Source organism: Pelodiscus sinensis, chromosome 28 (assembly GCF_052426305.1).
Source record: "Pelodiscus sinensis isolate ZL-2025 chromosome 28, ASM5242630v1, whole genome shotgun sequence".
NCBI classification, from domain to species: domain Eukaryota; kingdom Metazoa; phylum Chordata; order Testudines; family Trionychidae; genus Pelodiscus; species Pelodiscus sinensis.
In genome coordinates this window covers 11,846,831-11,871,440 of record NC_143079.1, presented here as the reverse complement: position 1 = coordinate 11,871,440, position 24,610 = coordinate 11,846,831, and the positions used below count along the sequence as shown (strand labels likewise).

General features: G+C 53.4%; 2 protein-coding genes across 10 annotated transcripts in view; one reads left to right on the top strand and one right to left on the bottom strand.

The window, feature by feature from the left end:
• The window catches only part of FER1L5 (fer-1 like family member 5), a 63,643-nt gene extending 52,310 nt beyond the window's left edge, over window positions 1-11,333 (bottom strand). For both annotated transcript variants that reach the window (XM_089773884.1, XM_089773885.1), the window contains exons 1-9: window positions 11,271-11,333; window positions 11,018-11,155; window positions 9,971-10,026; window positions 8,194-8,285; window positions 7,586-7,694; window positions 4,254-4,338; window positions 1,351-1,472; window positions 820-948; window positions 374-436 (exon numbers count right to left, since the gene is read on the bottom strand). In XM_089773884.1, the coding sequence (XP_089630010.1) occupies window positions 374-436; window positions 820-948; window positions 1,351-1,472; window positions 4,254-4,338; window positions 7,586-7,694; window positions 8,194-8,285; window positions 9,971-10,026; window positions 11,018-11,102 (741 nt within the window). In that variant the 5' untranslated portion in view covers window positions 11,103-11,155; window positions 11,271-11,333. The remainder of the gene's footprint in view (window positions 1-373; window positions 437-819; window positions 949-1,350; window positions 1,473-4,253; window positions 4,339-7,585; window positions 7,695-8,193; window positions 8,286-9,970; window positions 10,027-11,017; window positions 11,156-11,270) is intronic.
• Window positions 11,334-13,481: 2,148 nt separating this feature from the next.
• KANSL3 (KAT8 regulatory NSL complex subunit 3) overlaps window positions 13,482-24,610 on the top strand; it is a 73,295-nt gene continuing 62,166 nt past the window's right edge. For 7 of the 8 annotated variants that reach the window (XM_075910942.2, XM_075910941.2, XM_075910940.2 and 4 more), the window contains exons 1-3: window positions 13,482-13,622; window positions 14,573-14,860; window positions 23,582-23,752. In XM_075910942.2, the coding sequence (XP_075767057.2) occupies window positions 14,646-14,860; window positions 23,582-23,752 (386 nt within the window). In that variant the 5' untranslated portion in view covers window positions 13,482-13,622; window positions 14,573-14,645. Of the gene's footprint in view, window positions 13,623-14,572; window positions 14,861-23,581; window positions 23,753-24,610 lie in introns of those variants that run through there. The other variant, XM_075910943.2, reaches the window with a different exon arrangement.

Genomic DNA, 24,610 nt, shown 5'->3' with positions numbered 1-24,610 from the left:
ACGCCCCACGTCCCAGCCCCCTTCGACAAGCTAAATCGACTCAGCTCCCCGGGTCTCCCACCCTCAGGCACATTTTCTACCCCTCAGACGTTCCTGTGGCCCATCTCCGACCCCTTCCAATCGACACCCATCTGATTTAAAACGCAGGCACAAAACTGGAGCCGGTGGCCTGGTCTCAGTGCCACACTGATACAAGAGCTGTCCAGCTGCTCTGGCTTCCTGAGCACGGCACAGAACCATTGCTGTGCCCTCGCTGACCGCCAATGGGCAGAAGGGAGGCGAGGCGTCTCGCCCGTCAGCTGGCCTGCCCCTGGAGAGACGGGGCGGAGGCAGCGAGCTGCAAGGAACCGGCTCCAGGGGCTGACTATTGTACCTGTATGTTTATGGTCTCGTCGAAGAGCTGAGTAGGCGTCTCGTGGAAGTTCTGGAAAAATATCTGAGGAAAGCGGGGAGAGGGGCATTTAGCACAGTCCCAGCCCTGCCGGTGCTGTCTGGGAGCCCAGGGCTTCACGCCCATGCAGCCAGGGCGGGCAGTTGTGGCTGGATGTATTCATGGAGGTTTCATTACAGGCCAGTCTCTAATGAAAGATTAGCCTTTAATTCCTGCAGGCTGCAGGACAACCCTGGAGGGGCGGGAACCTAGCCTGCAGCACCACTCCCCCCTAGCCCCTTCAGGAGCCCGGTCCAGACACTCAGGGCCGCCCGCCTCCCTCCAGCAATCTCGCCTCCCACGCCCGCAGTAACTGGTGCCCTGAGACCACCCTTGGAACTGACGCCAGGCCCGCCCAGCGTGATACATCCCCCACGCTGCCCACCCACCTCGTTGAAATAGGGGTTGTTCCCGGTCTGGATTCTTGTCCTGAACACGTGGTCGCCGATGAAGACCTTCACCACGGGCTTGATGTTGTTTCCCTGCAACTGGCGGCCTTCAATGATCTTCACGCGCACCTGCAGAGAGGAGCTAGAGGGTCTCGGGCAGGGATGTTCGGTTTTCCCAGCTGGGCTCCGCTGCGGGAATGGGCGCCCTGGGGCACCACGGAAGGTGAGACCTGCTGCTGGCCACGCAAGCCCAGAACACGAATCCCTGCTCGGTTCGGCACAGAACCCGGTGCGGGAAGAAGCCCCTGAGGCAGCAGGAAGAAACCCCCGAGGCAGCAGGAAGAAACCCCCGAGGCAGCAGGAAGAAACCCCCGAGGCAGCAGGAAGAAACCCGTGCATGAAGGAGCATGGAGGGGACATTGGATCTGCTGCTGTGGGGAAGGACGGACTTGGCCTTTGAGTGCTGAGCACCTTTGCCATCAGGCTGGGTGGACTGGGGGTTCCCGCTCCTTGTGCCTTGGGTCACAGTACCTGGAAGTCCTGTTTTTTGTCTGCAAGTGCTTTCCTGGGACTTAGCCGGCTGCTTATTCCTTCCTTCCAGTGGCCCTCTCCCGTAAGACGCCAGAGGGCCGTGCTGACCCTGCTGCGTGGGCCTGGGACGGTCAGAAAGGGGTGGGTGACCTGGCAGAATAACCCTGTTCCCCGGAGCAAGTCAGAACGAGCATTTTCCGCCCCTGGGGCAGCTTTGCCAGGAAGGGGGACAGACCCACTTGGCACACTGGTGTTCAGGGCCGAAGCCCTGGCCCAGACCCCTGGCTCTGAGGAGCCTAACGCACCCGTTCTCAAAGCGCCACGACGTGCATGATTCACACTACACGTGAACCACACTGTGCCAATGGGGGTGAGCTCTGCTCTTCACAGGGGAGACATGAGACCCCGTAATGCCCTGAGCAGGCTACATGTGGGCTGGGCAGCTGCCTGGATGCTCCCTCTCACAATTACGTTCCAAAGCTAGCGGGGCCCACGGTGATCATCTCATCGGAGCCCTTGCACCCAGGTCATAGTCCTGCCCACAAGTAATTCCTAGGGCAGAGCTATTCAAACATCCAGCCTGGAGCTTAAAATTGCCCACCGAGGAGACTCCAGTGTGCCCCTTGGTAAGTGGTTAATGGCTGCTGCTAACAACGTGTGTCTGAGTGCGTCTGGCTTCATTTTCCAGCCACGGGGCCGTGCTAGCCTTTCCCAAGCGCCCACTGTCAAACATGTCAGGTCCTGAGAGCCTGCTCACGCGTGAATCATAGAATCCTAGAACACTAGGACTGGAAGGGACCTCGAGAGTCATCGCGTCCAGCCCCTGCCTCATGGCAGGGCCCAGTACTGCCTAGAGCATCCCTGATAGACATTTATCTAACCTGCTCTTCAATATCTCCAGAGATGGGGATTCCACAACCTCCCTGGCAATTTATTCCAGTGTTTCACCACCCTGACCAGTAGGAACTTTTTCCTAATGTCCAACCTCAACCTCCCTTGCTACAGTTAAGCCCATTGCTTCTTGTTCTATCCTCAGAGGTCAAGATGAACAAGTTTTCTCCCTCCTCCTCATGACACCCTTTTAGATACCTGAAAATGGCTACCATGTCCCCCCTCAATCTTCTCTTTTCTAAACTAAACAAGCCCAATTCTTTCAGCCTTCCCTCATAGGTCATGTTCTCTAGACCTTTCATCATTCTCGTTGCTCTTCTCTGGATCCTCTCCAATTTCTCCACATCTTTCTTGAAATGCGGTGCCCAGAACTAGACACAATACTCCAACTGAGGCCTAACCAGTGTAGAGTACAGTGGAAGAATGACTTCTTGTGTCTTACTCACAACACACCTGTTAATGCAGCCCAGAATCATGTTTTCTTTCTTTGCAACAGCATCACACTGCTGACTCATATTCAACTTGTGGTCCACTATAACCCCTAGATCCCTTTCTGCCGTACTCCTTCCCAGACAGTCGCTTCCCATTCTGTATGTGTGAAACTGATTGTTCCTTCCTCAGTGGAGCACTTTGCATTTGTCTTTATTAAACTTCATCCCATTTACCTCAGACCATTTCTCCAATTTGTCCAGGTCATTTTGAATTCTGACCCTATCCTCCAGAGCAGTCACAACCCCTCCCAGCTTGGTATCATCTGCAAAATTAATAAGCGTACCTTTCTATGGTAATATCTAAATCGTTGATGAAGTTATTGAACAGAGCCAGTCCCAAAACAGACCCCTGCGGAACCCCACTTGTTATACCTTCCACCAGGATTGTGAACCATTAATAACTACTCTCTGAGTACTGTTATCCAGCCAGTTATGCACCCACCTTATAGTAGCCCCATCTAAGTTGTATTTGCCTAGTTTATTGATAAGAATATCATGTGAGACCATATCAAACGCCTTACTGAAGTCTAGGTATACCACATCCACCGCTTCTCCCTTATCCACAAGACTCGTTATCCTATCAACGAAAGCTATCAGATTGGTTTGACACAATTTGTTCTTTACAAATCCATGCTGGCTGTTCCCTATCACCTTGCCACTTTCCAAGTGTTTGCAGATGATTTCCTTAATTACTTGCTCCATTATCTTCCCTGGCACAGAAGTTAAACCAACTGGTCTGTAGTTTCCTGGGTTGTTCTTGTTTCCCTTTCTATAGATGGGCACTAGATTTGCCCTTTTCCAGGCCTCTGGAATCTCTCCTGTCTCCCAGGATTTTCCAAAGATGATAGCTAGAGGCTCAGATACCTCCTCTATCGGCTCCTTGAGTATTCTAGGATGTTTCATCAGGCCCTGGTGACTTGCAGGCATCTCACTTTTCTAGGTGATTTTTGACTTGTTCTTTTTTATTTTACCTTCTAAAACTAGAATGATGAAAGGGTTGTGAAACAGCCCCCCCTTTTGAGCCACCTTTTCGTTAAACTAAGCAGACTGAGCCCATCTCTCTCGCTGTGAGGCAGGTTTCACAACCCTTTCATCATTCGTGCGGCTTTTCTGTGTCCTCTTCGAGGGCTCAGCATCTTCCCTTTTAGCATCAGGAAGCTGCCATCTCTACTGTTTACAGAGCCCAGGGACATTCCAGCACTGGCAGCATGAGACGGGCAACGTGTCCTGCTCGGATCAGTTCCCACCCACGGGACCGGCCCATGGCCCAGAGCCGGTGCAGAGAGGGAAGGGAGACGCGGCAGGTACGGGCAGGAAACGGAAGGACTGGGAACAGTCCCTTACTCGAGGTGGGCATGGATGTGGGGGATGGAGTCAGGTTTGGGGCACGTTTTCCTCACCCCAGACTTGTTCCTAAAACTCAAGAGAACTCTCCTCACAAGACCCCAAGGCCAAGCTGATCTGGAAAATGTAAACGTGAGTTACCTGTGCAGCATCCCCCACCTACAGCTGTTTACTCACCTTCACCACTGGCTTTTTCTCTCCCTGCCTCCTCTCTTGCCTGGAGTCTGGGAGGGGTGCAGGAGGCACTTACGCTGATGGTGCACTAAAGAATAAGAGGGTTAGTCCACCTCCTCTGGCTCAGAGTGACACTGTCCAGGCCCAAGAGCACAGGGACCCTACCCCGGCTCGTCCCAGCCTGCACACAAACCTCAGGCCGGCTCTGTTTATTTCCAGCCCTTCAGGGGCGGCGCCAGCCCCTAATGCTTCGCCTTCCTCTAAGGGTGCATGGGGCTTAGCACAGAGCTCCCCAGACTGTGGGGGCATGTCCCCTAGGGGGCACAGAGGAACAAGCAGGGGTGTGTGGCTGGGGCCAGAGCCCGCCCCAAGGGGGGGGCACGGGGAAGATGCATGTCCCGGCTGCTGGCCCCAAGGCTGTGCACACAATCCCGCCCCCAGCCTTGGCCCCCTTACTCCTGTCCAGTCAGGCGGGGAAAGTGGAAAGAGGCTGGTCCACCCCCAAGACCCCAGTTCCCCAGAACTCTGCCCCACCCTGCTGACCACCAGCCTTCCCAGAGAACAGCCAGGCGTGGGCTTAGCAAAGAAAGTTTCGGGGCCTCTGCGCTCTGGCGCCGGGCTGCTCTCAGTGGGGACAGGTGGCAGAACGAGGAGCAGCGGGCCCAGGTTGCAGGAGGGGCGTCTAGGCTGGATATTAGGACAAACTGTTCCCCTAGGCGGGTGGGGAAGCGCGGGGCTGGCTCCCTCGGGTGGTGGCAGACTCTCCATCCCTAGAGGTTCTTAAGGCCTGGTGTGACACAGCCCTGGCTGGGATGGGTTAGCTGGGCTTGCTCCTGCGTTGGGCATGACTGCCCCCTGGTGGGCACAACTGGGATACCCAAGGGGCGGGGCAGGAACAGAGCTATAAAAGGCCAGCCCACTAGCTCAGTCCCTGCGGAGGTGCTGGAAGAGCAGGATGTCTCTCTCCCACGGCTGGACCCTGCACCTAATGGAGGCGGCTCCTGTGCCAGAGACCAGGAAGGACTGCGGAGCTGCCAGCCACTGAGGAGCTACTGGGGCTGACGCTCGCCATTGACCAGAGGCTGATGACAACCCCAAAACCCAGGTACCCCTGGAGTGGGAAGGGGCCCAGAGAATCTGAACGGGGTCCGGGATGGCACCCTCCCATCTTTGTGCCAGGAGGCCTCCGTTGGTCCGGCCCTGCCTGAGCTAGGGCAGAAGATGGTTTGCTGACTCGCCCACCCGAGAGTTAGTTCTGTCACACCACGGCTCTGCCTGCAGCAGGCCAGCACCCCTGGCAGCTGGGAGGGTAAGGGGCCGGGAGTCAGCGGTGCAGGGTGGTGGCGGGAGGGGAGGGGCCGGGAGTCAGCGGTGCAGGGTGGCGGTGGGAGGGGAGGGGCTGGGAGTCAGCGGTGCAGGGTGGCGGCGGGAGGGGAGGGGCTGGGAGTCAGCGGCGCAGGGTGGCGGTGGGAGGGGAGGGGCTGGGAGTCAGCGGCGCAGGGTGGCGGCGGGAGGGGAGGGGCTGGGAGTCAGCGGTGCAGGGTGGCGGTGGGAGGGGAGGGGCTGGGAGTCAGCGGTGCAGGGTGGCGGTGGGAGGGGAGGGGCTGGGAGTCAGCGGTGCAGGGTGGCGGTGGGAGGGGAGGGGCTGGGAGTCAGCGGTGCAGGGTGGCGGTGGGAGGGGAGGGGCCGGGAGTCAGCGGTGCAGGGTGGCGGTGGGAGGGGAGGGGCTGGGAGTCAGCGGTGCAGGGTGGCGGTGGGAGGGGAGGGGCCGGGAGTCAGCGGCGCAGGGTGGCGGTGGGAGGGGAGGGGCCGGGAGTCAGCGGTGCAGGGTGGCGGTGGGAGGGGAGGGGCTGGGAGTCAGCGGTGCAGGGTGGCGGTGGGAGGGGAGGGGCCGGGAGTCAGCGGCGCAGGGTGGCGGTGGGAGGGGAGGGGCCGGGAGTCAGCGGTGCAGGGTGGCGGTGGGAGGGGAGGGGCCGGGAGTCAGCGGCGCAGGGTGGCGGTGGGAGGGGAGGGGCCGGGAGTCAGCGGCGCAGGGTGGCGGTGGGAGGGGAGGGGCCGGGAGTCAGCGGTGCAGGGTGGCGGTGGGAGGGGAGGGGCCGGGAGTCAGCGGCGCAGGGTGGCGGTGGGAGGGGAGGGGCAGGGAGTCAGCGGTGCAGGGTGGCGGTGGGAGGGGAGGGGCCGGGAGTCAGCGGCGCAGGGTGGCGGTGGGAGGGGAGGGGCCGGGAGTCAGCGGTGCAGGGTGGCGGTGGGAGGGGAGGGGCCGGGAGTCAGCGGCGCAGGGTGGCGGTGGGAGGGGAGGGGCCGGGAGTCAGCGGCGCAGGGTGGCGGTGGGAGGGGAGGGGAGGGGCCGGGAGTCAGCGGCGCAGGGTGGCGGTGGGAGGGGAGGGGAGGGGCCGGGAGTCAGCGGCGCAGGGTGGCGGTGGGAGGGGAGGGGCCGGGAGTCAGCGGCGCAGGGTGGCGGTGGGAGGGGAGGGGCCGGGAGTCAGCGGTGCAGGGTGGCGGTGGGAGGGGAGGGGCCGGGAGTCAGCGGCGCAGGGTGGCGGTGGGAGGGGAGGGGCCGGGAGTCAGCGGCGCAGGGTGGCGGTGGGAGGGGAGGGGCCGGGAGTCAGCGGCGCAGGGTGGCGGTGGGAGGGGAGGGGCTGGGAGTCAGCGGTGCAGGGTGGCGGTGGGAGGGGAGGGGCCGGGAGTCAGCGGTGCAGGGTGGCGGTGGGAGGGGAGGGGCTGGGAGTCAGCGGTGCAGGGTGGCGGTGGGAGGGGAGGGGCCGGGAGTCAGCGGCGCAGGGTGGCGGTGGGAGGGGAGGGGAGGGGCCGGGAGTCAGCGGTGCAGGGTGGCGGTGGGAGGGGGTAGCAGGCTGCAGAGAGGAGCTCCCGCCAGCAAGTTACCAAAGAGCTGCCCGCCCAGGCTGGGACAAAGCGCCCGGCAGCCGGAAGAGCCTGCAGAGAGCCCGGGAAGGTAGGAAGGGTTCCCGCTCCCAGTTCCGGCTGAATCCCAGCCGCCGCCTGGAATGAAATGGGATCGGCCTAACAGCCTGGACAGTTATTGCGGCTTCATTCCTGCCCGACAGTGTCAGACCCGGGCAGCTTCCTGCTAAAAACTCTGTAGCTCAAGGGAACAGGAGATGAAAAGCTTCCTGCTCTGCCTTTCAGAGGCTCTACCCTTCCCCTCTTGCTGTGGCTGTAGGGACGTGGTGCCTGGTGGGTTTCCTGTGGCCCAAAGCAGCCCAGGGCGCTGCACCCCCAGCCCTGCACATTTCTGGACAATGACTGGGTCTTGTTACCCTCTTTGGCTCATTTACTGCATCTGGATTAACACCCCAGGGTGCCCTCTTACTTACGCCTGTTGGCTGGTGGCCACGGTCCAGAAGGGGCAGGTCCGTCAGGGTGAGGCTGCGGCTTGGTTTGGCCGCCAGAGATGTGAGCGCTACAGTAACAGAGCCCAGCTCCCTAGCGGATAGAAACGCCGGCTCGTCAGCAGCGCCAGCATCCTCTCCCCAGCCACAGGAAGGGTCACCGCTCATGGAGTCCAGGCGGCTTGCGGGATGAGAGGCTGGCAGGCAACGCTTGCAAGGACGGGGGGCCAGTGGTATATAAAGGACCTGGTTGGGGCGGGAGCGGGGCAGGTACATGAAGACTTTGAGGGGGCTTGTAGGGGGAGGGCAGAATTGTTGTGACGTGGAAGTGACGTTGAGTCCTGCTCTTGCCCAGGAAAGGCAGCAGAAGGGTCAGGGTTAGGCAGCATGTTCCCACCCACGGTCCTAGTTAAGACCAAGCTTTGGAAGGGGCAACAAGGGAGAACCCCCCCCCCCCCCCCCCGCCCCACGCCAGTCTCCTTGGCTGGAAGGGAAATGCTGGAGTATGTGTGGGTGGAGGAGGGTGGGAACACGAGGGACCAGCCCCCAGAGAGCCCAAGAGGCTCAGTCTTTACTGGCTCTTGGCGATTCACCTTTCTGTAGCTGGGCAACCCCACTCCCGGAGCTGTACGTCCAGGAAGGAGGCGCAGTCCAGGGGCCGATCTGCCAGGAGCCACACCAGCGTCTGCAGGAGAAGCAGCACAATATGCCCATCACCTGGCGCCGCGGGGCCAATTCTGGTCGCACTGACACTGGGTTAACTCCGCTATCTGGACCTCCCCTGAGATAGGGACTGGAGTTACAAAGCGTCATTTCTCACAAGGTTTCTTCATGCACTGGGCTCAGCTGGCCTGTTGGTTCCAAGTAAGTTACTGGGCTGATTTGTCATCGCTTGCAGCCACTCGGATCCCACTTAATAAAATCACTTTTGTTTGTCATCCAGCGCCAGTAACTGCTGCCTGGGGGCGGAGGAACAGCTGGTGGCATCTCTCATTGGCGACGGGGACTGACCTGATCTTTCTCTGCGTAGAACTTTTATACGGAATCAAGTGGCTTTATCTGGGGGTTTGGTCTCATTGGGGCCATGCTCCCAGGTGCTGGCAAGTCCCTGTAACTGAGCCCCCCCCCAAGCTGCTCTCAGTGTCTGTATTACTCTGCTGGGGGGGCTCTTACTCCAACCCTGTGCCATGGCTGGGGGAGGCCAGAGCTTCTGGCCCATCAGGACAGGTGGTGGGGCGCCCCCGAGGGCAGGCAGGTGGACTGAGTGGTATGATTAGCACATCGGGTGACAGTCCCAAGGGGATCTCTGTGACCTGACCTCTCACACCACGTTGGCCATTTCTCCGGGTATGTCTACACTGCGAAGACACACCTGCAGTAGTAAATCCAGAGCCTGGGCCTAGAGACGCAGGCCCCCAGGGCTCAGCGATAGTGCTAAGAATAGCAGTGGGAATGTTCCCGGTCCGGCTGGTGCATGGGCTCTGAAATCCAGCGAAGGGGTGCACGTAGGAGTTGTATAAATCCATCCCCTCTGCTGGCTATTAGCCAGGATGGGCAGGGAGGGGTCCCTGGCCTCTGTTTGCCAAAAGCTGGGAACGGGCAACGGGGTGGGATCAGCTGATTCCCTGTTCTGTTCTCTCCCTCTGGGGCCCCTGGCATTGGCCGCTGCCGGCAGCCAGGACCCTGGGCGAGATGGCTCTTTGGTCTGACCCAGAATGGCCATTTACACACCTGTGCCCCACACTGCAAAGAAGGTGACTCTCCCTCATCCCAGTTTCTCTGCCAATCTGACCCAGGGGGAAATTCCTTCCCGACCCCAAATACAGCAACCAGTTAGACCCTGCCCATGTGGGCAAGACCCACCAGGCGGATAGCTGGGAAGGAATCCTTTGCAGTAACTCTGTGTCCCATCTCTGGCCACTGCAGATCTTTGCTGGTAGCAGTCATAGGTCAGCTCCATGCCTTTGGGGGCAGCTCATCCGTCCCGCCATAAACTTACCAAGCTCAGGTAGGTCTTTGCCCCCACTGCTCCCCTTGGGAGCTTGTTTCAGACCAAGGCCGGATTAAGCGGGGGCTAGCTGGGCAGCTGCCCAGGGTGCAAGTATGGCTCGGTCCAGCACTGTTCCAGACCTTCACCCCTCTGCTGGCTAGAAATCTTCACCTCATTTCAAGCCTAAACTTGACCAATGGGCTAGCAGCGTGTAGACTGGCCCAGAGGTCTGAGGGGTGGACTGACCCACACGTACACGCCAGTGCAATCACCCTCCGACAAAGCAGAATTTGCACATCAGTCTGGTAGATTCGGGGCAGCCTGCGCGCATGTGCCACATTTGGAGCAGAGGGGGAACACGCTTGCTAGCTGAGTCTTACCTCATTCCAGGTGGGATTCTGCTCCTTCTGCACGACTCTGGTGCTCCTTGTGACATCTAGGAGAGATTAGACATACCGCGGATGCCCCCAGCTTTCCACTGCCAGGCTGTGCCGTGGAGTCCTAGGTTCCAAGGCCGGAATGGGCCACTATGTTCATCTAGTCTGCCCTGCAGGCCAGGGGCCTGCCCTGACGGTCAAAGATGACACACAAGTCTAAACTTTCAAACTTTGGCAGGGATTTGGAGGGCCAGTTGCCTTTCATTTTCATAAAATCGAGGCATCTGAATCTCTCAGACACTTTGAAATCTCGGCCTTCGTGCCTACAAAGGTACGTTTCCTTCCCTGGCTTTGGTTTTGACCTGTGTTCTGCTTGGCGCAGATGCCTTAACAATGCTCCTGTGAGCCCCTTTAACTCCTGAAGGCCCTAACCCCGGGCAATCCTGGAGACTCCCCCCCTAAGCCTCCCCCCACAAAGTCACAGAGGCTGTTCAGAGAGCAGGGCCAGTGCAGGTGGGTTGCATCAGCTGACCCAGCATTGAGGGCACCGGGGAAAGGGAGGCCAGCTGAAGGGGAGTTTGGAGGCTGCCAGGGCCCCTGGGCGAGGAGGAAGAGAGTGCCTGAGACCTGATCTGGAAGGGGCATCCAGGGAGAAAAGCCCTGGGTGTGGAACAGGGCATAGAAGCAGGCACAGCAGGACTGCCAGACTTCCCGGGAAGGGCGGCTGTGGGAGCCGGAGAGCGAAGGGGAGGAGCCAGGGGGAGGTTTTGTTGAAGCCACTACAAGAAAGCAGCAGAAAAGAGAGATGGGTGTGTTGGAGGCCTTGTCGAGAAGGGGGAAGCCCTGCCTTGTTACAAACCCCGCTGCACAGCTCATGGGGGGGGAGGGCGGCTTCTTGTCTTGTCCTTCAGTACTAAGTAGATTCATTGCCTCCGTACCACTCAGCTCGGAACAGCAGGAGGCCCTTGATGTGCAGAGACAAAATGCACCTGAGACGGGCAAAGGGTTATCGACTTATCTCCAGGGAAATAGGGAGCAAATAGTTGTTACCTCTGAAGGTGGCAGACACGTGGGAGTCAGGTGTGGTGAATTTTGCAGGGGGGATGTTGGCAGACAGAACCACGAGGTGCAGCATTTCTGTCCCACCTCTGCTGATGCTCTCCCTTCTTCGTAGCCAATGACTTTATTCTGTAACCATGCAAGCCCTTCAGTACTTCCTTCTTTCCCCTTTACTCTGCCCATCCCTGTTTTTTGTCCTGTCAGTGGGCTGTTAGTAGCAGTAACTCATGTGTTTACAGCTTACCTCCGAATGCCGCTTTGTGGCTTTGTCTCACTGGAAGTCCTGTCTGTACGGAATGCACTTTCCGTTTCCAGGAAGTAGATCAGAGTGAGGCATGACATCACATAGAGGAAAAGGCCAAATAGTGCATCTAGGAAGTGATGCCATAATAGGAAAGAAAGAGGCTTCCATTCATAGATCAGCGAGGGTCAGCTGTTTGATCCCATGCTATGGCTTTGGAGATAAAACCTGAGGTGCTGACTGCCTTGGCTATTGGTAGTACCTGGACATTTTTTGGTGTCTTGAACAAATTCCCACATTGATGTCTGCATTCAGCCTGCTGCTTCCACTGGGTACAATGCTTTTTTCACTTTGACCTAAGACATCATGTAGTGTTGATCTGAGTTGTTAAACAATGGCCAAGCTACCCTCCAGACTTGGCTACATGTAATTGGTGGGCAAATCACCCTCTTTCTTAACATGAAGTTTTGTTCTGTGTTATGAGTCACTGATAAGGTTTTGGAGACATGATAGACTAATAATCGTTGGGTGTCCTTTCCTTCCCTGGAAATGTACCTAGCCCACATAGGCAGTGTAAGACTTGCCTAATGTGTGAGAACCCTGGAGGTAGCAGGGTCAAACAAAGATCCAATTGCTGCTTATTTCAGCAGCTTGTGGAAACTCCCTAAGCAGAGTAAGAGGCTGCTGGGGGACCTATGCAAACACTGAACGCAGGGTGGTGGGTGAAGCTTCTGCTGGGGAGGTGACCTTCCTACCCTCATCTTCTCCCTGTGCCCAACACACATTCGACCCCTGCTCCCCTCCAGGCCACGCCCTCACTCCACTGTCTTCTTCTCTTCCCTCCCACTCCCTGTTCATCCTCTTCCACCCAAATCCCTGAGCCCAAATGAAACAAATGATATCACCCCCCCACCCACTCTTCTGCATTGTCTTTCTGAAGAAAATGGAGCGTGTTTTCCATTGCATGCCAGGTGGTGAAGACTGGGCAAGCAGATGGTACCTTCCTGAAAGCACTAAACTTGTGAATAAAAAATGTCAGTTACATGTGTTTTGATATACCCTGAGGTTTGGCAGAGGTTTATTTGCAAAAAGTTTGTAGTAAAGGGATTAGTCAGCTGTCCTGCTGAATACAACATGAAATATATTATGGAATACATCATAGATTCCCAAACTGGGGGGCATGCCCCCCCGGGGGTGTGTGAAGAGATTCTAGGGGGGCGCAAGGCAACCCAGCCCCCCCCCGTCAACTTCCCCCCGCCCCACCCAAGAAAGAGCCCGGTCAGTCTGGTAAAAAAAATTCAGAAAATACTATGTGAAATGTCCAGTATTTTCTATTTTTCCTGGCTTGGGTGTCCACTGGAACACACACCTGGAGTATTGGTACCTTTGTTTTTACACAGGTCCTGGGAATCAAAGGGGCCACGACTGTTTTTTGGGCCTGGTCAGTTCCTTTCTTTTTTTTTTGCTCAACAAGTTTTGGGGGGGCAGGTGTGAGGGTTTCTCAAAAATCAAAAAGGGGGTGTGATTCTGAAAAGTTTGGGAACCCCTGGAATACATGATAGAGCTCTTCAGGGTTGTACATTTTCTTAACCAGTGTTTCTAAGCCGATTTATAATTAAAATACACTCTTAACCCTTCATCAAGTAACCATTCCAGAGTGCTACATACAAGAGACCCTCCTGGATGGGATCCCTTCATGGAAGCGCTGTTTGCAGTTGCATGTATTTGTGGGTCTCTCCTATCCCCTGCATTGCACCACATCCCCCGGCTTGGGGGGGGTCGATGCAGCCTCGGTGGGAGCAGGGATCGGGATTCTGCCCCGCACTCACCCTGGCATCGGGGAGGCCCTACCCCAGTATTTGCCTATTTCGCCATCGGCGGTGGTGCCAGGAACACCAGGGTTTCCGGAATTTAACTCACTGAAACCAAGATACTAGTTTAAGTGACTGGGGCTCTGTGCACCCGGAGTTTCATGCACCAGTGTGATCAGGGCACCAGGGCTGGGAGAGAGCTCGGCTCACACGGGGGCACCAGGGCTGGGAGAGAGCTCGGCTCACACGGGGGGGGGGCACCAGGGCTGGGAGAGAGCTCGGCTCACACGGGGGGGGGGGCACCAGGGCTGGCCAGCAGGCCCCGTGGCTGCGCTGCGACAAGGCTCCCCTATTCAGCCTTCCTGGCCCAGCTCCGCTCCGCGCGGGGCCGATCCGCTCTCCGGCATGTGTCAGCGCCGCGCGCTCCGCTCCGACGTCCGGGCTCCGGGGTTTGCGGGAGCGGCGCCTGCGCAGTGCGCGGGGCCGGGCGGGCGGCTGAGGCCTGGTGGAACGGCGAGAGCCTGAGGCGCGGAGCTGGCCCCGGGTGAGCGGAGCGGAGCCCCCCCCCAGGACCCCCCAGCGCCCCCCCGGACCTTGACCCCCCGGGCACCCCCCGTGCCCTCCCGGACCCCCCCCAGCGCCCTGCCCCCCCAGTACCTCCCAGAGCCCCCCCCGGACCTTGCCCCCCCATGCCCTGCCCCCGGTCCTTCCCCCCCCCTTGCGGCGCGCCTGGGCGGGGCGGGGCGGGGTGGGGGGGGGATGGGAGCGGGGGGCAGGGCAGGGGGTTTGGGGGGGCAGGGTGGGATTTGGGGGGATGGGAGCGGGGGGCAGGGCAGGGGGTTTGGGGGGGCAGGGTGGGGGATGGGAGCGGGGGGCAGGGCAGGGGGTTTGGGGGGATGGGAGCGGGGGGTTTGGATGGGAGCGGGGGCAGAGGGTTTGGGGGGGCAGGGTGGGGGATGGGAGCGGGGGGTTTGGATGGGAGCGGGGGGCAGAGGGTTTGGGGGGGCAGGGTGGGGGATGGGAGCGGGGGGTTTGGATGGGAGCGGGGGGCAGAGGGTTTGGGGGGGCAGGGTGGGGGATGGGAGCGGGGGGTTTGGAGGGGCAGGGTGGGGGATGGGAGCGGGGGGTTTGGATGGGAGCGGGGGGCAGAGGGTTTGGGGGGGGCAGGGTGGGGGATGGGAGCGGGGGGTTTGGATGGGAGCGGGGGGCAGAGGGTTTGGGGGGGCAGGGTGGGGGATGGGAGCGGGGGGTTTGGATGGGAGCGGGGGGCAGAGGGTTTGGGGGGGGCAGGGTGGTGGTGGTGCCGGTTCGTAGCAGGAGGGCCCTGACTGGGGGCATTCTGGGGCTGGAGCAGTTTGCACACACGCTAAGGGGCCCCAGGCTGTCTGGCGAGGGGGGGGGTCTGTCCTGTTTTGTGCTTTATTGGGGCTGGGTCAATACAGCAGGGCCCTTTTCCTGCAGCATGTTCACCCTCCCTCTCCTGTCCTGTCCCAGTGCAAGGAGGCCAGGATGAGGAGCCGGAAGAGGCATTTACGTTGGCGCTAGATGCTGGGACGACCCAGAAGACATGACCTACCGAGGCACTGAGCGGGACTTCCAGACTTCAGCCAGGAGGATGGGAACCTCGTTGCTCTTCCAGCTCTCCGTCCATGAGAGAGAGCTAGACCTCGTCTTCTTGGACCATAGCTATGCCAAGCCATGGAGTGCCCACCCTGACGCCAGCAGTGCCCGGCCTGCACGGATGCTTTTCGTCACCCCCAGGAGGCACCAAGACAGCAGCATGTGAGCAAAGCCCTTTCTAGTGCTTCTGAGTTAATTTGCTTTGGATTCACACATATTTTGGATACTCCTTTCCTATGCTCTGATGGCTTTCTTGCTTTCTGTATCTGCTTTCAAGGTGCTTTTCAACACAGTAGGTAACATATTAAAACCCCAGCATAAGAACATAAGAATGGAAAGACTGGGTCAGGCCAAAGGTCCTTCTAGCCCAGACAGTGGCCAATGCCAGGTGTCCCAGAGGGAAAGAACAGAGCAGGGAATGATCAAGCTTCTGACACACACTGGCAGAGGACACCATTCCTACCCGTCCTGGCTAATAGCCATCGATGGACCTGTCCTCCACGAATTTATCCAGCTCTTTTTTGAACCCTGTTAAAGTCCTAGCTTTCACAACAGCCTCTGGCAAGGAGTTCCACTGGTTTTGTGTTGTATGAAGAAATGTTTCCTTTATTTTAAACTTGCTGCCTATTCATTTCATTGGGTAACCCTGAGTTCTTCTGTTATGAGGAGTAAATAACACTTTCTTCTCCATACCAGTCATGATTTTATAGATCTCTACCATATCTCTCGGTAGTAGTCTCTTTTCCCAAACTGAAGAGACGCAGTCTTTTCTTTGCTCGTGTGGAAGCTGTTCCATACCCCAATCATTTTTGTTGCTTTTTTTGTACCTTGTCCAATGTCAATATATCTGTTTCAAGATGGGGTGACCACATCTGCATGTCGCTTACCATGAACTTATATAGAGGCATTATGATATTTTCTGTCTTATCTGTCCCTTTCTTGATGATTCCCAACATTCTATTCACTTTTTTGGCTGCTGCTGCACACTGAGGGGATGTTTTCAAAGACGTATGCACAATGACTCCAAGTTCTCTTGAATGATACCAGTTAATTTAGACTCCATTTATGTGCCAAGTTGAGTTTTCCAATATGCATTACTTTACATTTGTCAACATTGAATTTCATCTGTCAGTTCTCTAAACAGGACAATTTGTACCTGACCATGTAAGCTGTAGAAGTTCTCCCCTAGAGGGCAACCTGCTTTGTCTAGAATCAATTTTTAAAGCATTAACACACACTAACTGAGCTGGGTTTGAAGTTTTCAGTTAAATGTCAGATATACTGATATTTCTAAATTGAAACTGTTGCTGCTAGACTTTCCCCTTTTGAAAAAAAAAATTAAAACAATGTTTTGGAATTGTGAGAATTCCATTTTGAAAATTTGCAGCCTTTTTCATTTTCAACCTTTTTTCATTTGCAGGCCCCTAAACATTTCAAATGGAGGTGCTGACCCATTTGGAAATTTAAGACATCTGCAGACCTCCAGGGGCCTGCAGACCACAGGTTGAAAACAACTGTGCTACATTGATGAGCCCATTATCAGATATTTATTCCGCACATAGGTACTTTCAGCCTGTACTCAAGTCACCCTTTAGTCTTCTCTTTGTTAAACAAAATAGATGAGCTGCTTGTGTCTTTCATTATAAGACAGGCTTTCTAAGCCTTAATCATTCTTGTGGCTCTTCTTTGGACTTCTCCAGTTTATCTATACCCATTTTGATTTGTGGGCAGCAGAACTGCACACAGTATTCCAGCATCGGTCTTACCAGTGCCAAGTAAAGAGTAGGATGTAAAATCCCATTTAATTAGTTAACTGGTTAAATATTAAGTTTAACCAGTTAACTGATTAAAGGGGAAAGATGGGGAGAGGGAGAGGTGGTTAACTGTTACCCAGTCACATCTCTAATACAGAGGTGAAATTAATTTTCTGCTCTTTCACTAGATATTGAAATTAAATTTTGTAATTGACTTGATTGGAGGCATTTGTTGCATTTCCAATTTATGTACATTTGCCAGATTTTGAATTTTCACCTAGGGTATGTCTATGCTACAGAGTTTTGTCAGAAAAACAACTGTTTTTCCAACAAAACTTGAGGAATGTCAACAATGCAATTGCATTCTTCCTCAGGAAAATCAAAAGAACAGAGGGGTTTTTCCGGCATTGGTAATCCTCATTCTGCGAAGAAGCAGCCTTTTTCTGAAACAGCTCTAGATTCAGGATGAGAGTATTTTTCAAAATCTCAAAAATTTTCCTGGGTCAGGAAAATTGTTTCCTGCCTAGCTCCAATGCGAACATCATACCTTTACATTCTGGTCTAGACAAGGCCTGAAACATTCAGTAAGTCCAGTTAAAGTGTAGAAATCTGCTTAGAAAAAGCTAATCATGTAAGTACAGTGGCTTTGTTTTGATTACACTTTTAGAAGCAGTTAATTAGGTTGAGTTGGGTAGTTTGAGCTAACATCATATTGCTATATTTTATTCTAAACAAAACCTTTAGGGTGTGTCTACATAGCACCATAGCTTGAAATAAGCTTAGTTCGTACTTTTGCGCCAAATTTCAGAATATCTTGAAACGTCCCTTATTCCTTGTGGAATGAGGTTTACAGGGATTTCGGAATAGCGAGTCTGTTATGTTTTGAAATAGCTATCCCACATCTTGCTGTGAAGATGTGGGATAGCTATTTTGGGATACTCTGGTATCCCGAATTAGCGCTTCAGGGTAGACGTAGCCTTAGAGAGGAACTGGGCATGAGCTAATAACTTTGCAGACCCAGTCTACACTACAGAATGTCACCATGGCTGACCATGGTTGCTGGGCTTGGGAGCTAGCTAAATGCTGACTGCATTTGAGAAGTCTGACTGCCTTCAGCTGATAGTGACAGCTGGGTCATTCCCTGTCTCCAGCATCATATGCGCTCATGTGATTACTGAGGACTATAGTTAGAGTAAAATTTCCAAGTGCAGACCAGGCCTCAGCCTGCCTCTGCAAAAGGTGGGGAGGTTGGTAGTTCTCAGAAAGCAAACCACGGCCACTGGGGCTGTGACTGTGGACACTCACCATAAACAAACTGTCTCATGGCCTGTAAGCGAATTACCGTGATGGACCCAGATGCAGCCTACAGGTTGCTTGCCACTGAGCTAATGCAACTCTTGGATGAATAAGTACAGTAGAGAGAAGGAGCAAGGAGGTGATTTTTATCTCTCTTCTTCACTGGTGAGACTGATTTGCTGCATCCAGTTCTAATATTTGAATCATTACGGGGATGTTGGAAAATATGGAGAAAGTGCAGAAAAGAGTCACAAAAATGATTCAAGGTCTGGAAAAAATACCTAATAGTGGGAGGCTGAAAGCTCAGTTTTATCAACAGGAAAATTGAGAGGTGACATTGATATCATCAATACCTTCATGGGGAAAATAGCAGGTACTGTAAAGGCCTCTTTAATCTAGTGCAGAAAGGCAGAAGAACTGCCAATGGCTGGAAGCTGAGGTCAGACAAATTCAAGTTAGAATCAAGAGATGCATTTTAATAGTGAGGGTGATTAACCATTGAACAAATTACCATGGGAAATGATGGATTTTCCATCTCCCAAGTCTTCAGATCAAGACAAGATGGACTCAATTCAGGAGCAGCTGGGTGAACTTCTCTAGCCTGTGTTAAACAGGGGGTCAGAAAGGATGATCTAATACAGGCAGTCCCCGGGTTACGTACAAGATAGGGACTGTAGGTTTGTTCTTAAGTTGAATCTGTATGTAAGTCGGAACTGGCATCCAGATTCAGCCGCTGCTGAAACTGATCAGTTTCAACAGTGGCTGGATCTGGACACCAGTTCTGACTTACATACAGATTCAACTTAAGAGCCCCAGGTGTCCCCAAGTCAGCTGCTGCTGAAACTGATCAGCAGCTGATTCCAGGAAGCCCGGGGCAGAGCAACTCTGCCTCCGGCTTCCTGTTGTCAGCCGCTGGTCAGTTTCAGCAACGGCTAACTTGGGGACGCCTGGGGCAGAGCAGCGCGGGTGCTGCTGGGTTGGTCCAGTAGCGCGGCCGTTCCTCGGCGCTACTGGACCAACCCAGCAGCACCCCAGCTGCTCTGCCCCAGGCGTCCTGATTCAGCCACTGCTGAAACTGATCAGCAGCGGCTGAAACAGGACTCCTGGGGCAGAGCAGCTGGGGTGCTGCCGGGTTGGTCCAGTAGCGCCAAGGAGCGGTGCTGCAGGACAAACCGGCAGCGCCCCACCTGCTCTACCACAGGCCCCGGGCTTTGCTCCACGTCTCCCTGGTCTGCTGGGGGGGGGGGCACTAGCTGCGTCCCCCCCCAGCAGACCAGGGAGACGCAGAGCAAAGCGGCGGAGGACCCGGGCCGGACCCGCGGCGCTTCCAGCTGATCTGGAAGCGCCGTGGGTCCGGCCCGGGTCCTCCGCCGCTTTACTCAGCGTCTCCCTGGTCTGCAGACCAGGGAGACGCGGAGCAAAGCGGCGGAGGACCCGGGGCCGGACCCGCGGCCGCTTCCAGATCAGCTGGAAGCGCCGCGGGTCCGGCCGGGTCCTCCGCGGCTTTGCTCAGCGTCTCCCTGGTCTGCTGGCTCCCCCAGCAGACCAGGGAGACGGGGAGCAGCTTTTCTCGCCCCGGAGGAGGCGGGCGGCGGGACCAGGCGTCCCGCCGCTCCAGTCTTCCGGGGTGAGAAAATCCCCATTCGTAACTGCAGATCCGACGTAAGTCGGATCCGCGTAACTAGGGGACTGCCTGTTGTCCCTTCTGGTCTTAAACTCTGAGACTTTGTCTACGCTGCCGGCTTTGCCTACACAAATGAAGTGCGGATTAGCATTCTGCGAGATATAAGGATCTTGCACAAAAAGGGTTTTTTGCGCAAAAAACCATCCACACTGCTTAGTTTTGCGCAAAAACCCCTTGTGCAAAAACAGCTTGAATAAATTATGCCAATGAAGCATGGCAAAATACTAATCCGCACTTCATTTGCATAGGCCTGAATTTATGACTATCAGGTAGAACTGTGTTACACCTTGGTTCGGTGATGTGATGGGAGCCTCAAGGGTTAAAGCCGACTACCCAGTGAAAACTACTGGATGATGGTGAAACAAATGATATTTATTAAGTGGTCAAAACCAGCAATTAACAAGTAAGTGTTTAAACTAGCAATTGCTTAGTACTTTTACAGCGTAGAAAAGCTTGGGCACAATTATACCCAACTGATTACAATTCTTTGATTACAATTCACTTATATCAAATCACTATCCCTAATTCGCCTAAGACAACGTAGCATACAAATGAAAAATACAAAAAACAAAGCCAAAATAATGATAATAAAAGAACCACCCACAGCCAATCCCTCCAATGTCACTTTAGGACAGCTGGTGGAGTTAGTCATTGATTTTTTACTGTTACAAGTTGACAACTCAAAGGTTTTTCTTCTAACACTAATACCTGGGCTAAAGCTTAACCCTTTCACATAGCACAAAATCACACTATCTATACAATACAATTAATATGACTTACTTATACTTCACAGGATTATAGGATATAATTAATACAGCTTAACTATTAACTAAACCATCAATTAATAAATTTAAGCAATACTTACAAATCCAGAAACGATAACAACATAAAGACACACTAGAACTCGGAGCATACTCAGGACTCGTGCACCCCTATATTTGATTCGAAGGGTGGAGAGGCAGCCTCAGGGTGATCAATCCTTTAGCCGGGCAAAAAAAAGACACGTGCCCTCAATACACGGAACCTCCGTCGAACAAAGGGGTAGAGGGTCTTTTATACAAAAATTCGGTGTCTGTTGCCATGCTAGGGTCTGCATTTGGCAGGGCCTGATAGGCTAGTGATGAGGTAGTATGACAATATTGCCCTATAGGAATTTTCGTGATGTATGCGTGATCCCCTCGTGGACAGGACCAGATGGGGCATAGTTAGTGTAAGACAATTATGTTTTATTACCCTATGTTTACTTTTTCCCTTGCCCCTAAGACTGGTCAAGCAACGGTCAAATGAGGCTTATCTGTAAGCACTATCTAGTCATGCTCACCTCCCTATTTTTTGGCGCCTGTGAGTCCCAGAATGCCTATAAGATCAAATTCCATTCACAAAACTGCATTGTGCTGCCCATGCTCCTCTGAGTATCTGGGTTTTGTGTGAGGGGCCTTGTGTGGCAGGATGGGCTATACGCGAAGGCTATGGACAGAAAAAGCCTGCTTTACAACAAACTGGAGAGCTTCCCAGATGATGCAGGACTCTCAGAACACAGCTCATGTGTGAGATAAATTTACTCACCTGAAGCAATGCATCTTGTCTAAGAAAACAGGTGAGATGTTTTCTCCTCCATTGCTCCAAGATGCAGTAACTTCTGCTGAGTCTCTGGTGCTACTTAAGCTAAAGGGTAAAGCATTAGAAATAAACATTGCATTTAAACAAATGCCCCAAGGAATCTCAATAATTTGTATTTTGAACAAATGGGCTTAGCTGTAAACAGTGGTAAAATCACTTCTCAGTCCTGCAGCTGAGATTTTAGTTATTGCTTTTATTCCAGTGGTGGTGAAATGACCCAGTCACAATTGAGACCCTGTTGTTCTGGAAGCTATATAAATGCATAAGAAGATCCTTGTCCTGAAAAACTTAGTGTAAATCGGCAAGACGACAATAGACAAACAGCATGTCAAGGATCTTCTTTCCCGTTGAATTCCATCTCCCACAGCTCATCCCCCTAACACTGCCCAAATACTTGAGCCAGGATAATCCGGCAGTGACCAAATAAAATTATCATTATGGCTATATAGCAAAGCAAAAAGAGATCATTAGAGGCAAACAGGCATCCTTTAAAATTTGGAGTTCAGATCCTACTGAGGAAAGTAGAGTGTCTGACAAGTAAGTGTAAAAAGAAGTTTGTCAGACAAGAGGAAGCCTGTCGGACATTCAAAGTGCTAAAGGAGCACTCAAGGATGACAAGGTAATTGTAAACATGTTCCATGGATTCTTTGCATTGGTCTTTACTGCAGAAGATATGAGGGAGATTCCTACACCTTAGCTATTTTTTTAGATGACAAATCTGAGGAACTGTCCCAGATTGAACTGACCCTAGAACAAATTGATAAATAGTTAGAAGTCACCAGGATCAGATGTATTCACCAAGAATTCTGAAGGCAGTCAAATGTGATACTGCACAACTACTTTTTTAATGTAACCTATCACTTAAATCAGCCTCTGTACCAGATGACTGGTGAATAGCTAATGTAAAGCTGATTATTAAGAGAGGCCCCGAGGCAGTTCTGGCAGTTTTAGGTCAGTGAGCATAACTTCAGTTTTGGACAAATTGATTGAAACTATAGTAAAGAGCAGAATTATCAGACAAATCAATGAAATTGGGGAAACTCAGCTTTGGTAAGGGAAATCAGGCCTCCCCAGTCTTTGAATACTTTGAAGGGGTCAGCAATTATATAGACAAGTGTGATTCGGCTGAGGACATACATTTGGATTTTCAGAAAGCCTTTAGCAAGGCTCCACACCAAAGGCTCTTAGGCAAGTAAGTATTTAAGGGGTAAAAGGGAAGGTCCAGTTCTGGATCAGTTGACTAAAGATAAGAAACAAAGAATAGGAGTAAATGGTCACTTTCCACAGAGGTAAATAGTGTCCTCCAAGGATGTGCACTGGGACGAGTGCCGTACAGCATATTCACAAATGATCTGAAAAAGGGATAAAGAGCACGGTGCAAAGATTGCAGACAATACAGAATTACTCAAGATAGTTCTGTCCTGCCTGCAGAGAGTTACAAAGTGGGTTCCTGAGCAGTAAAATGGCAGATTAAATGTAATACTGATAAGTGCAAAGTAGTGCACATACATGCAGAATGATGGAATCTAAATTAGCTGTTACCATTCGTGAGAGAGATCTGGAGGTCATTGTGGCTACTTCTCTGAAAACATCCAGTCAGTTACAATGACAGTCAAAAAAGCTCACAACGTTAAGTACTTCTTTACACAATCCACAGTTAATTTGCGGCATTCATTAGCAGCAGATTCTGTGAATGCCAAACATTTAATTGGATCCAAAACAAGAAGTACGTTGGTTTGTGAAGGGTCGGTCCATTAATGGCCGTTAGCCAAGATGGTCAGAGATGCAACCCCATTCTCTGGGTGTCCCTAAATTTCTGACTGCCAGGGGGATGGATTCTTTGAGAAATTGCCCGGTTCTCCATTTTCTCTGAGCACTGGCACCATCAGAAGACAGGATAGTGGGGTGGGTGGACCTTTGGTCTGATTCGTTATGGCTGTATTTGTGTTCTTATGCTGTATGGGAACTGTTTCCAAACTGCTACAACTGAAGGCCTCAATGGGGCTTTGAAATCCACAAGCATGTATGGCGTTCCACTGATCTAACTGGAATGTCCTGCAGATGCTCAGCTGTGTGCGACGGGATCCATGCCTACGACTGCAGTGGGTTGTGAGACATGGTTAAAACCTTAGTCAGGGCTCATCAGCACAACAAGCTGCAAGTAACCCTGTCAGGAGACATTTCATTTTGTGGTGTAGACTGGTCCCAAGGCAGAGATGTTGGGTGTAAAACAGGGTTACAAATACCATGAAAACCAGAGCAATTCTGTCTTCTGCTTCAGTGGCAGCAGCTTCTCAGGCTGTGTTTTGGATACTGATGGGGGATGGGGTGGGGTGGAGAATGAAATCAACTTGGAGGAGCCATGTGCTTTCAGACAGGTGGGCACTGGTGTGTTGTCTCTGTCCATCTTGCTCAGGCTTCCCAGGGCAGTGTGTATCCAATTCCTGGTTTGCGTTGAGAAACCTGCTGCTGTAAAGGTCCTGTGATAGGGCAGAGACCTGTTCTCTGAAATCCCAGCTCTTCTTTCAGTGAGGCCGATATCCCCCTCGATGTGGAAACTGTCGCCCCCATGCCTGTCCCACTCTACGACAACCAGAAAGCACGCAGTGTGATGAACGAGTGTGAGCGCCACGTGATCTTTGCCCGCACGGATGCCGATGCCCCTCCTCCCCCAGATGACTGGGAGGAGCACATGAGCAGGTAATGTGTGTAGGCTACTGTTGGGTGTTTCTGTGCTGCGGTGCCTAGTGAGAGGCTATTTTATTACCTGGGAAGAGAAACAAAATAAGCATCCTGAAAAGGGTAATGCATAGAGGCATTGGGATTCAGGGTTGGGATAGAGGGTTGGGATTCAGGAATCCTCTTGGTTAGAATCCACTACCTTGGAAGAGTCCTCAACTGAGATTGGACTCCGTAGTGCTATCCACTGTCTATGGAGGTAAGAGAGTTCCCATCCCAAAGAGTCTAGAGCAGTGCAAAGGGTAGGAGGGGACACTGAGGAAGAAGGGAAATGACTTGCCCTGGTTCCCATAGCAGGTCAGAGGCAGAGCTAAGAGGAGAATCCAGGTCTCCTGACTCTGTCCATGCCCTAGCCCCTGGTCCATGCCGTCTCTGGGTTCTGTTTGCCTGGGAGAATTAATGTTTGTCACATGCTTGGAGATCCTGATGTGAAAAGAGCTATAAAAGGACAAAGTGTTACTCAGTTGCAGAAATTAAGCAGGCTTGCACTTCTCACTTAAAGCCAGCGTCTGTTCTGTAATGCTGTCTTGGGTGATACACAGGCTTAGGCTGTAGTTAAGTAATGTGTGTTGGATAGTAGGGATGTTAAAAGCATGTAATTCATTAATTGTGTCGACTACACGATGAATCACTAAGGGTTAGCACTGCAAGCACTCAGTCCCGGCTTGTGCCATGTCCAACAGTTACCCCTGCTGTGGCTTTGCACTAAGAGTATTTTAGGAGCCAGTGGGCAGGCAGCCTAGCTCTGTCCCAGGTCGAACTACTCCCTTCTGCGGCTCTTCATGAAAAGTAATTCAGGAGCCGGCAGGTAGGTAGCCC